At 36.7% G+C, this 13,095-nt stretch overlaps 2 protein-coding genes across 2 annotated transcripts in view; one reads left to right on the forward strand and one right to left on the reverse strand.

Moving 5' to 3' along the window:
* Positions 1–1,249, forward strand: part of LOC109540995 (retinol dehydrogenase 13) — a gene marked incomplete in the record, with an annotated part of 2,117 nt that extends 868 nt beyond the window's left edge. Inside the window, 1 exon segment of the mRNA XM_048660580.1 lies at positions 190–1,249. Coding sequence (XP_048516537.1) covers positions 190–527 — 338 coding nt within the window.
* A 455-nt stretch (positions 1,250–1,704) lies between these two features.
* LOC109540993 (nipped-B-like protein A) lies at positions 1,705–12,570 on the reverse strand. Its single transcript, XM_019909616.2, has 18 exons — positions 11,745–12,570; positions 11,365–11,533; positions 11,192–11,304; positions 10,533–11,102; positions 9,494–10,144; positions 9,249–9,436; positions 8,746–9,192; positions 8,457–8,693; positions 6,972–8,393; positions 6,464–6,910; positions 6,197–6,403; positions 5,845–6,109; positions 5,285–5,787; positions 5,088–5,234; positions 4,781–5,004; positions 4,547–4,721; positions 4,326–4,487; positions 1,705–3,637 (listed from the first exon to the last, which is right to left on the reverse strand). The coding sequence occupies exons 1-18, from the start codon at positions 11,845–11,847 to the stop codon at positions 3,443–3,445; spliced, it is 6,225 nt and encodes a 2,074-aa protein (XP_019765175.2). The 5' UTR covers positions 11,848–12,570; the 3' UTR covers positions 1,705–3,442.
* Positions 12,571–13,095: the final 525 nt, after the last annotated feature.

The raw sequence follows: 13,095 nt of genomic DNA on the forward strand, positions 1-13,095 counted from the left end.
TACGAAAGTGTTTCTATTGGTTGGAGATCTGTCAATTCGTCCGCCGTCTTACGAACGGAGGACGAATTGACAGATCTCCAACCAATAGAAACACTTTCGTATCAGCGTACGATCGTATAGACGGATGCATGGGACACAGGCTTAATGTCATCGGCGATAAATTAAAATACAATCCACCTACTTTTCCAGAAGCAAACATCGATAATGTCACAACCTATAGCCTGCACCCAGGAGTAATAAGAACTGAGCTAGGACGCCATATGCGTTCCACTTATGGGTCTGTGGCATCGTTTATTTGGAGTCTGTTCAGCTGGGCGGTTAAAACTCCTGAGCAAGGGGCCCAAACTACGATTTACTGCTCAGTAGATGAGAAATGCGCAAACGAATCTGGATTATACTACGCGGAGTGCGCTGTTAAAACTCCTTCGCAGGCAGCAAGTAATAAAGAAGATGCGAAAAGGTTGTGGATTGAAAGCTTAAGACTCGTTGGCCTACCAAATAACTATAACCCATTTAAAAAAGCTTAAGTTTTATATACTTATAACCTTTTTTATCTAAAATAAAAACACTACACAAACTCAAATTCACTAAACACACACGAAACATCAGAACAGAAACGATAAAAAGAACAAAACACTTTCGATCACTAACATACAAAGACAAAAGAATTCGTATCAATACCGCGACAAAAATATACAAAGCGATCTGCAGACCCCTCTTGGACTACGGACCAGAAAGGACAAAACAATACGTACAAACAACAGAACAAATTGCACTAAGACTAATAACACGAATAAGACACCCCCAAAACCCCCTGCACAACCCTTCCAACCAACTACTATACGAACGCACAAACATGACAAAAATTTCGGAAAGACTAACACACTTACACACAAAATGGACAAACAACCCCCACAACTGGACCATACTGAATCCCCTTTGCCTGACAAGACAGGCAAAACATTCCCGTTTTCGTACCCCAACAGATTTTTACTAGAACACCTACATACGCAACTGAACTAACGACTAAGACCTGTTTGTTTTGTAAGCCAGGAATTTTTTTTTATCACTGATTAGGTTATACCAGTGTTAGGAATAGGAATTAATTTTAGAAAATGCTAAGCTAAGACACATATGTGTCAAGGGCAGAAAGACCCATTGGGTCGATGGAGCCTTTTCCTATAGGAAATAAAGATTATTACACTATTTGTACTTATCTATAATACTAATAAAGATTCATACACCAGTCCGCTAACGCAATTCCATTTCACTCCATGCGCAGGAAAAAAATTATGAATGATTCGATGATGTTCGAAATTGGAACAACAGAAAAGTGTAATAAAAGTGATTTAGAAATATAAATTTATTTAAATACAAATTAGGAGTTTCACATATGGAAATTTGTGAAAACTGATGTTTATTTGACCAAATATACAGGGCTATCAATCTAATTTACAAAATTATTGTAAATGGTCCAAACAAACAACGTTGTTGCAGATATTATGCGTTCACTAACAGCTCACAACTAATGTTATAATCATAAATAATGTAGAATAACCTGCTACAAATCAAGACGGTCAAATAAGTACAAACGTTTACTTGAAATGGACCGATACGCATTTCTTGTGAATTATACGTTTCAGTAGTATCGGTTCAGAACTCTTTTCTACTGTTAAATTAGACAGCTTAAAAACATTGTCCAAACTAATTTAATGATTTATTATTTATCACATTAGGTAAAATATAATACTGACTTTATACATAACTGATTATTACATTGATAATAGCAGCCAATCTACAAAAAAACACAAAACATTGCTTCTGGGCCATTAACACGCAAATTTTTACAGAAAAGATGCAGGGAACACCACATTTCACAAATTGAACAAACACTAAATTTGATCCCATGCCAAACCAATACGTATGTAAAATAATTTGATGAATGGTAGGAATTGAACAATTGGTTAAAGCTTACATTTATAAATAATTTATTGCTGCTTAAATAATAATTCTCTGATACTCAATAAATACAATATGGAGTCTATCCAAACTATCTTAAATTAGAATGAAAATTTTCTATCGCGTAGCTTTAAAAATTGAACTATCAGCCTAAAATTTGAAACAGGTTACTAACTGACAATGAAAAGGAATATCTGGCCATATCATCTAATTGTATAACTATATAAAAATAAACATTTGCTGTGTTATTCTTTGTCAACATACAAATTATTTAAAAAATTGTTCAACGGCAGGTTCGTCTGCTAAAACTAAAAACAGTCCCTGAATATGTACATGCAACAGCTAAAATCACACTATTGTTTACGCTCCCATTGCAATTATTTTACGCATTCAAGCGGATAATTATTAGTTTTACTTAAGAGTGGAAAATAAAAGGTTAAGAAAACCCATATATTGTGTGCTATTGGGAATAATTTCTTAAAGTATTAATTATTTAGTAGTTTTTGTTGAACGTAAAATTTTCAAAGCTCATTTTAAATCAGTTACAACAATACTTTTCAACATAGCAGTTTCATAACGTTTTTTCAACTACTTTTTACGAATGGGACAATGATAACCTGACACAGGTCAGGTTACTGGTGGTAAATATCGATATTTACCTAACAATCAAAATGCTTTAGAGATTGATTATATTGATAAAAGCCAGATACTCTCCTTTAAAGCTTCGAGCCACTTAGCGGTGAAAGGGTAGATACATAAAATAACGCAAAATATTTACTTTCCACAAAAATACACCCAGTAGGAACAGAATTTCCACCTGACTATAACACGCAGCGGTCCCTCAATTTGAACGATTTTTATATTTTCCTACCATAGCCACAAATTAAATAAAACTAAAAGTCCTAAGCAGTTATTTTAAAATATAGAAATAAGTGATTTCTAAGTTCACTTTTCCTCATTTTTTAAAATTTCGTTGTTGAATTCACCCAATTAGATAATTAAGACAGAGTTATTATTAATTGCATGTTTCATCTTATTTAATATGCCCATTGTGATGCACATGTTTTGGAATATGACTCTAGTTCAATTTCAAATTCAATTTTCTAAACAAAAGTAACAATTATCAACCAAAGAATGTGGACATCTGAGATGATGCAAAGGGAATCTCATTGCCAGTGAATATGACTAGATATATTTTTGTGGACCAGAACAAGTTACCTAATCTGACTGAATCAATATAAAAAATTCATAAAAAACTGTACAAAACGGTCACAGAGAGGTTCACATTCTATATAATCTCTATCATATTTATAATACGGATGTGAGTTACGATCTCTGGGAGCAATTCCAATTCAAACTGAAATATTACACTGACCTTGACAAATGTCTTGTACAACACGTTAAGTCACACATTTCATCGACAGAATTCGATTAAAAAAATCACTGTACATTATGGATAACGATCGGTTCAAGCTTAAAACTATTACACCAAAAAGTCGGGATCACTGAAATCGTTTTCGTCACTTTCACTATCACTCATGATTTTTCTTCGCTTCTTTTTGTGTCGCACTTTTCTCGCCTTTTCAGATGATCGGTGACTTCGAGGCGTTCGCTTCGTCTCACCGTCGAATCGCCTGTGCGATATTACCATTTTCGGAACTTTAGGAGGTGAGTGATCCTTAGATGCAAATCAGAAGCCATTAATTTCGAATTTTACGTGCACCATAAAATGTGGACTTGCAATTTTTTTACGAATCACAAGCGAAATTATTTCTGATATACTCGGAAACATACAAGTGGTGTAAACACAATTCACCCTAAATTATATTTTTTTTATAGCAATCAATCCCAGAGTCTTGATACTTGTACAATAAAATTCGATTTGGAACTCATGTCCATAACATAAATGTTAAATTTAAGGGAAAATGAACGACGCCATCACATACCACTGCCTTGTTCGAGCGGTCTTTTTCATACCGAATAGCAGGGTACTTTAACAGAATTTCTGGTAGCATTATAGCGATATCTCCAGTTCAATTCAAACGCCTAATTCCCAAATCATTCTCTGCTAGCTTTAGATTTAGATTTTACCCTATTAGCGTTTCCCTACTCACTCAGTACTTTTTCTTAGGTTTTATACGGTGGGTTTTTTGCAATGCAGACAGACGCAGCCATGTTCAAAGTTTTTTTAATTTTGGTTTCTTTTCAGTATTTAGTTTTAGTTTAGGTTAGTTGAACAGACTTCACCAAACCTCGTCTTTCCATATTACAAACTATTTCAGTTTTTGTGGTATTATGGATGTTGGCTAAGTTAATACCAATACCAAGTCCTTTATTATTATTATTATTATTATATAACATCTTACCTTGTAGTTCTGGAGTACCACTTGATCCGCTTCAGTCAGTATGGCAGCTGGAGCATTAGGATTCAAAGCAGGATTCAAAGTTCCTCCTAAATTGTTCAAAGCCCTACTGTTCTCATCTTCTTCGGCATCGTCGGGATCCAGTTGTAACATTAAATGTTTAAACTGAAACATTTGCTCCAAATTACAACCCACAAAATGTTGAAGTTAATAAATGAACTCACATCCAAGTACTGCCGAATTAGATCGCGTTGGCCATTCTCATCAAGGTAATCCGGTGGTGCACCCTCTTTTAACTTTTGCAGAGTTGTTTTGGGATTAAAAAGAGCATTAGATCTACGCGAAATAGTCTTTTCATACACTTTAACTGCTTCGGAAGGAGAATATAATTGAATTTTTCTGAAAAAGTTTTAATTGCTAGCGTTTTGTTGGTAGAGAGTCATCGATGCTTTAATTACCCATCGCTTAGTCCATAAACATCTTTAATATGCTGCTTCAGCATGAGAAGCAAAAGACATCCTTGGGCAGCCGTCAAGCAGGCTTGTAAATGGCAAACATTTTCTGGGACACGGGCAGCCAATGCTTCCTCATCATCATCTTCATCCAATGCGGAAACAACATTGCTCATTAGCTCCCCATTGTCGGTTTCCATCATTTTACTCTGAGCATCTGATATCAAACCCTGAAGAAGAAATTTCTTAACATTGAAATGCTGCAGACTTGCATGTACTTTAAAATTCGAAGATAATTCTAACCATAACATACCTCTCTAAACGACTGAAGCAAGTTTGTACCCGAATTCGAGACCAGTAACTCAATGTGGTGAACTATAAAGAGAGCTTCGTCTTGCACTTGATAAGGAAAATACGCTAAATTGTCCGCCAGGTACAACATGTAAGATAAACTTGATCGCTACAATTCACACCGGTTAGAAAATATATTAATCAATCAAATAAACTTACAGCTTGTTCATCAAAATGCTTAATAACTTTTAGAATTAAGGCACGTCTTTGTTGTCTGGAGTTTCTCAGTAAAGAGTATAAATAGCCATTTAAGGCAGTTGGATATTCCCCTTTTTCCTTAACGGCATATCCTCTAACTATTGAATCACTGTGTATTATTTTCTGAAGTCGATGTGATAAGTCAATTCCTATAGAAGCTTGTGAATGAACAAAACCCGGATATTTCTTCTCTATTTCAGACAGCATCTTGTCCGCACTGTGAGATATAGATTTTTCCGGATCCGTACTCATACAAATCAGCGAAGGAATGAATTGGGCTGGATGGACCAAGCCTTGATTGCAAACCAACTGGATAACTTTCAAAGCTGGCTGTCGAACCGGTAAATTTTGATGCAAGTAGCATTTCATTACTTCCTGCAAATATTGCTGAATAACAGTACTAGCCATTCCAGACGAGACATCATTCATTTCTTTCAGATTTTCTTCTTTCGATCGCTTAGACCCTATTAAATCACAATAATTATTACTAGTAGGGAAAACGAGTAGACAAGCAAACTTACATTCCAAATCTTGCTGAATCATTCGATTTTCTTCTTCAATTAGATAGCTCTCGACGTTAAGAAGAACGTCGATTTTCATTTGTAAAGGAGCATCTTCAACGCTTAACTGTCGGTGATAAAATTCTTTTAATTCCGGTTCCAACATAAATTCGTGATGCCGTATACAAATGTTTCCAATTGCTTTAAGTGTATTGACTTGAATATCCACATCATTTTGTTGGATAAAATACATCATGTTTAAGTACACTTGATCTTTCGTTTCAGGCTGAAATAGTTATAAAAAAAAACATTGCCAATGTGGATTGTAATTTGCCATCACTAAGTGCAGCTGTAAATAAATGTGTGTGCTTACAGGAAGGTCGCCAAGAACTTCGGGATTTGTAAAATCGAAATGCCTGAGTAGAAGCCCAACAACAAATAGAGCTCTTCTGAGCTGAAATCGGTTTCTCATATTCTTTTGAAAATCTAAATTGTATGTTTCTAGATTCATGCGAAATTCTCGAAGCATCATGTTAAATCTCTTGAAACAGTCCCGAATAAGCTTAAAATTATGAGTAACCTACAAAACACGAAATTGCTGAAATATAGTATCTGGATACGTAAAATGTCCGACAATTACCTTGTTAATGATGGATCCTAAACAACTTAGGCAACTACTAATTATTGGCCTGTTGTACTGAAAGATGAGCTTCATAGCGTCTTCTTCCAATTGAGCTAAAAACGAATCGCTAGGATGTTCCATCAAAGGTACTACAAGTTCCAGCATTCTAGCAACACAACTAATAATCTTCGTATCACCATCAGTGTGGCATTTCAAGCCCAAGTAAGGCTGTAACGTGCTCGCATGTTTGATGAGAAGTTGAGGCCTGATTTTGGCAAAAGACTGCAGGGTAGTTACACAAGCAAGGAGCCTCTCGGAGGCCCCACTATGGGCACTGTTTTCCTCGAGCCGTAAGATATTTTCTACCAAACAATCGACAATTTGCCTGCAAGCGGTAAGCAGAGCCTTAGGGGGTTCTGTATTAATTTTCGTCGAGTCGTCTTTGTCTTCCTTAGGCTTGTAAAGCTGCAAAAAAAATCACATTTAAATAATAATTTCAAACATAATTGTATAGTAAAATACTTACACTAACGAGCAGCTGTTCGAACCATTCCAGTCCAATCTCTTTGGATGACGCCACCACATCAGTAATATGGAAAACTTTCCTAAGTAACGCCTCGTCATGTTTCGTTGGAGTGAACCACATATTTTGAAAAACTTCCATAACTAACTTCCGGATTCCTTCCTCATCGTTGATACGACGAATCATTTTTACGCATATCTCTGGTATCTTCGGAAATTCTGGACATTCAACGCAAATATCCTTCAGTATCTTAATGACTCGTTTTCTTACGCTCACTCCTGTATCTAATATGCGTGGTGAAAGAATTTCGTAGTATTTATGAATGAGTTCGGGCCGTCTGAGTACAAATTTTCCAATTAAGTCGACAGCTGCTTCGCGGACAGAGGTTGATTGATCTAAAATGGATTGATTGACTCCCATTTGCATGTCGTGCCTTCCTAGAACTGAAGGATCCGCTTCCACGATCATGGTGAGACACTTCATAGCTTTTGTTCTGATTGCAATAGAAGTTTCCTTCAGCACCATCAAAATAGCTTTCAGATATTGGTCGAAACTTTGTGAAAAGTGTCGTTTGGAAGCTAGAAATTGGACAATCAATTCAGCGCTATTGTAGTCAATATATGTTTGGAAGACTTGAACTCTGTTTCCAGAAGAGGAAGAAATTGATTCTTGAAAGGGTTTTATTCTGCCTAATAGCACTTTTTTCTTTTCTTCGATTATGCGGAATTTATCAGCGTTTTCTTTCTCGGTGTCTACAGGCTCTGGGTCTTCTTCATCGTCTTCCTCTTCTTCACTGTCACTAGATTTTCCGTTTCGTTTTGAAGATCGGTTAACATCCTTTTTTTCACCACTAACAATTTGAGTTTTTTCGTTGACTAAATCCTTATACCACCATGCAATGTAGAAATGTCTAGCGTATTTAAGCGACTCGTCATTCTGAGAATTAACGGCTAAAAAATCCAACAGGATTCTTTGCAAGAATTGGCTACGCTCGTCATTATTCATCTCAGCTTTCTTTTTCTTCTGAGTCGACTCGTCTTTATCTTTCATTTCTTCTTGCTTGATGTCTTTGATCATATGATCGATGGAATTCAATTTACACCTTGACAGTACACTATCTCTACGAAGTCTTGCAGCCACAACTCCCAAATAGTCCAAACTAGCTACTCTCAGTGACATGTCAGTGCTTTTATTTGAGAAATTCTGCACCAGCATCCTCCCGAGAATGCAAAGCAAAAGTTCTGTTGCAGGCCATTCAGGCTTATTCACAGTACACAATAAATCCTGTACAAAATTTTCAAATAGTGGTCTATAATCAATTTCCTCCGACTTGTTGCCGCATTTACTTAAAAATACGTTTAAGAATATTGCTGCTGTTGTTGTAGCCTTTTCAAATTTGTTACAAATCAAAACATCATCATCCACCTAAGATGATTAACCATTATTAGAGAAAAAGGTGCAATTTATGTGCAATTTATGTACAATTACCTTTTGCTGCTTGTCCTTGTCATGTTTCTCCTTGTCCATCTTATTTGCCGCGGGTTTATCTGGCAGAGCGACAACACACTGAATAAGTTGCAATACCAACGCAGTAAGCATCTGAATATGCTCTTCACTATTCAATCTGTAAGTTCTTAAACTACGCTTTGTACTTGGCAGTCGAGCTATAGAAGCCAAAATATCATCCAGCAGAATCCTGCGATGAGTCTCATACTTAGTAAATATCTGAAAGCAAGCAAAATAAACTAGACGGAAAATTATGATAATCAAAACGAACCGTTGTGACTAATTTTAAACATGCCAGTTGCAGTTCGCTGACATTCTCGACAAAAAATGGACTAATACCCATGGAAGATGCGTGCAAAACGGATGTGTCCGTTAATATTTGTATATTCAGAAGCTCGGACAGTAAATTTACTAACTCTGAAATTTTTGTATACAAATTGCTAATTCCTTTTCCGGACATTGGTGTTGATTTCTTTCGTCTGCCATCCTTTTTCTTATTATCCAGCTTATAGGTGGAATCGTAACTGGGAAATATCGTATTGGACAAGTGATATTTTATATATAGAACCACTCTATCGATAATTTCTTCCAGATAAACTTTCTTTGACATATTTGGTGAAGTCATTATGTACAAACTTGTTAAACAAGCATTCGCAGCTCCCATTACTCTTTCCATGGTGGTTTCTAGCCAGTACTGACGAATACTCTCATTGTCTTCCTAAAATGCAAAGTAACATTTCGGGTTTCCATTAAAGTTGTTCGTTTGAAACTTACGTCGGTTATGGGTGATATTCTATCACCGCCTCGTATATTTAGTTCCAATATACTGAGCAGTCTTGTCAGTTTATCAGTGGGGATCATTTCCATTGCTCCTAGAACTTTGAGCTTAGCTGCTTCAGTGCACAATTCTGACATGATTGAGCGACTAAGCAAATGCTCGTCTTGAATCATATCATCAGCCCCTGAAACCAAAGCAATATGATAAGAATGTATCCTAGATTTTTCCCAAGGAAACTAACCAATTTCTGCAAAATCTATGTCCTCCCCAGAACGCAATACATGTTCCAATGATTTGTTGAAACGCACATAAGTATTACTTTCCATCAGTTCTTCGCTAGGAAGTTTCTGTAATACGGGGACGAATTTCTTTTCAACTCGTCGCAACTTAGGCTTGCTTAAAACGAAAGCTTCAGGCTCTGCATCATCTTTACTAGCAACCCTTCGTCTCTTTCCTATCAGCGCTGAGAAAGTGTCTGTCGGATCAGGTTCCTCATTTGGATCAAATTCGTCGTCACTCTCTTTATACTTCCGTTTTACTCTTCGCCTAGTCGGCTGCTCTCCTTCTTTCTCAGAGTCAGAATCCTCTTTGTAATTCTTGCCTTTCTTCAGTTCTATACCTAGTTCTTTGGCTAGCTGAGGTTTAGTTTGTACAAATTCTGTCAAACTTCTTTGCATTAAAACCTGATCCTCCTCTGATATTCTATCGAGCTTAACCACAACCACTTGTTTTATATCAAGATTACTTTGCTCTAGTTTTAACTTTTCCATTTCACTAGAGTAATCTGAAAGGGTTGGTGCTGATTGATGATCGTCTGGAAAATTTACTAAATTGGTTAGGTGGTCCTCAGATGAAGGAGAGTCTCTGATAACTGTCGAGGGGTGTTGTTGACCTTAATAAATGTCACTATATTAGTGGATTTGAGGAAGAAAATAATAAAAACCTGTCAACCAACTACACTTTATAGAAAATTAAACAAATATTTTTTTTATTATTGGCTTTTCTTCTTTCAGAAAACAAAATTAATTTAAAAAAATGCATTATGAAAGCAAAGCGCCTGAGCAGGATATTAGTTAGTACTAGGATGAAACCAAACCATTCGAATGACTGTACACATGCCAGATACACATAATAATTAGTCTACACGTTGCATGTTACCAATGGACAAAGAAAATTTACAGATATACTGTATTCACTAAAGCAAAGCATAACATACTAAAAGCGCAACTAAACAGTTCGCCATGACTTCTTTAAAAACGTTAATGATATAATGTGCTTACCTCTATTAATAGGTCTTCTCAATTGTCTCAGTTCACTGGTAGTTGTAGTGTGATTAAAACCACCAGAAACAGTTGATATACTACACGGAAGAGTTGACATATTGGGGAAAACACCCGTTATAGAATCTGGAGATGTGGTAATAGTTTTTGCACTTGTGACCGGCGGAAATTTTACCCCTTTCACTTCCATAGCAAAACTATTGCTCAACTTATGTTGAGTACTTTGTAATTGAATTTGTTGCTTTTCGAGAATTTGCGACTCAGCATGTTGTATTACCGATGTAGGAATGTTACTAACACTGGAAGGTACTTGAGGAACATGCTGGGGAACCTCATGGACGATTTCTTGCATTATTTGATTCTGTGCTTCAGGTAGCTTGGGCTTAAAATAGTGCTCTTGAGTAGTGGCTAACTCGGCTGATTTCTGGTTTGAGTCTGATTGGGAAACCCTGGGCGTCAAAGGCTCACTTTGCTGCGAGCTGTGAGCCTGTTGTTGCAATACTTGCTGCTGACGTAAATATTGCTGTTGCTGAAGTTGCCTCTGTTGCAGTAACAGCCGTTGTTGGTATGCTATAAGCAGAATGATGTCTTAACTATAGATCACCATCCAGCTGTTTCTCGAGATTATCCACACTTAGTCAAGCATAATTAAAACTTACCCTTGCCGCTAAAAACTTCCGGATTTGCCTGAAGCACTGCCTTTAACAGATCTGGCATACCGTCTTGTTGGTCTAGTTTACTATCTGCCCCTGCATAATTGTCTTTGACTTCTCTGAAGCAAAGTTGGGATATAGCGAAAAAGTGCTTTGTGACAAAGGCTAAGTACACTTACATATGGTCTGCAGAGGTTTTTTCCAATGAGGCAACCAACTGAGGTATGAGAACTTCATTTTTCTGACCCAACAAATTTTGGGCTTCTTCAGCAACTCTTGGGTGAAAGAGCAGTGATTTATTGCCTATCGTTTGTGGGGAGGGTGTCGGCAAGGGAAGTTCTGGTAAAACTAGTAATGCAAATAAGGTTAAGCGTATAATGTGCTCACTATCTTGCCTTATACTTATTTAGTATACGTATTTCAATGATTTTTCTCTCGTCACTAATGCACATGCTGAATTAGGTTGGCTTGAGTGAGTTGGAGTGCACAAATCAAAGCAATGTATTACAATGAAAACATTTAATGCGAACGAAAATATTAATATTGTGATGTGACGAACCTTTTAAAATACTATATTCTGCAGGCAGAGCCGCCTTACAGTCTGTAAGACTAGCAACTCCCGCTAAAGTGGTGATGGGTACATGAGGAATTCCTGGATCCATCTCCACTGGACAATAACTTCAGTTATCTAAAAATCATGTTCAACTCAGTATTGGAGACGGGGTACTATTTATGTCACAAAAGTAGGCTTGATGTGGGGCTTATGGCAGCAGTCCATATCAGTTTACTCTAACCTCTCACCAGATTTCAAAGTGTTTGGAAATGAGTATTAGGACGATTTAATTGAACAGTCGCTGATGTTTACTATTGTTTACATCGCTCTTGGAGGATAAATAGTAAATGTTATTTTTTGTAGGAAAACAATTCCAAATACTATAACTGTCAACACCATACTAGTTGACAATTGACGTAAATAAAGAAATCATGGAATTTATTTTCCATCTAGGGAAAGAGATATTATCTGATATTAGCACATTTATTACTTAGATAGTCTCTCCCTTGGATAACGTTGAAACTCCTGCTGATGTCAAATGCCTGATCACTTCAGAAATAAACTGTTTTGTTTGCTCGTAAACCCCGTTACTGACGCCATCATTTTGCCTTATTTCACTGACCACAAAACCGTTCTGGACATCGGTACTGACACCATTTTACTTCGTTAAAGTCCACGCCACTTTATATTTACGCACATTTCACATATAAATTTAAATGAATCAAATATAGAAGTTTCTTCAGACGGAAACCATGGGAGGAAAACTCCAGTTAACTAGTTACGATCTCTCAGTCGGTAAAGTTTTCCAAACTCTCGGTCAGATGGCACTCGTCTTCATTTGTTTTGCTTTTTCTTTGTGTCTCTTGTCCGGCTAAAGTATCTGCAAGAATTCTCTCTATCTCTATCTCTCTCTGTCTCTAGACCAAACTCCATAGAAATAATAAAGTTAAAAACATCAACAGCAGGTTTGCTAAAACAGGAGAGATAGGAATATTTGCATTCAAATATCCTCTCATTGTGTACTTTTATATGGGTGGCCGGAAATACAGGGTGTCCCGATAAGGGTAAAGAGTAGCTGTATCTCGACAATGGCACAGCATAAAGATTATCTTTAGCGGCAGCATCTAAATCTCGATCATAATATTTGTGCTGTCACGACAACGGTTTGGGGAAAAATTCCTTATAAGTAAAGTTGGCATAAAAAATGGCTGGAAAACATGATGCAACGAATACAAGGCAGGATCTTGCGTCGTTTTGCGTGACGTCAGTGGAAATCACTGCCGGGCGTGCTTCTTCCTGTCTGCTAAATGTGATTAAATATAGCTTATTTAGTCTTTGTCACATTTAATTATTTTTT

This window comes from Dendroctonus ponderosae, unplaced genomic scaffold (assembly GCF_020466585.1).
Source record: "Dendroctonus ponderosae isolate FM_Combo_2020 unplaced genomic scaffold, Dpon_F_20191213v2 Dpon_F_20191213_1, whole genome shotgun sequence".
NCBI lineage: Eukaryota > Metazoa > Arthropoda > Insecta > Coleoptera > Curculionidae > Dendroctonus > Dendroctonus ponderosae.

Excerpts from the sequence above, each read along its gene's own strand:
- LOC109540993 (XM_019909616.2), bottom strand. The coding sequence starts at position 11,847 with ATGGATCCAGGAATTCCTCATGTACCCATCACCACTTTAGCGGGAGTT. Across the intron at positions 11,103-11,191 it reads GGAAGTTTTTAGCGGCAAGG|CATACCAACAACGGCTGTTA; the intron begins GTAAGTTTTAAT and ends TTCTGCTTATAG. Across the intron at positions 6,404-6,463 it reads TAGGATCCATCATTAACAAG|GTTACTCATAATTTTAAGCT; the intron begins GTAATTGTCGGA and ends CGTGTTTTGTAG.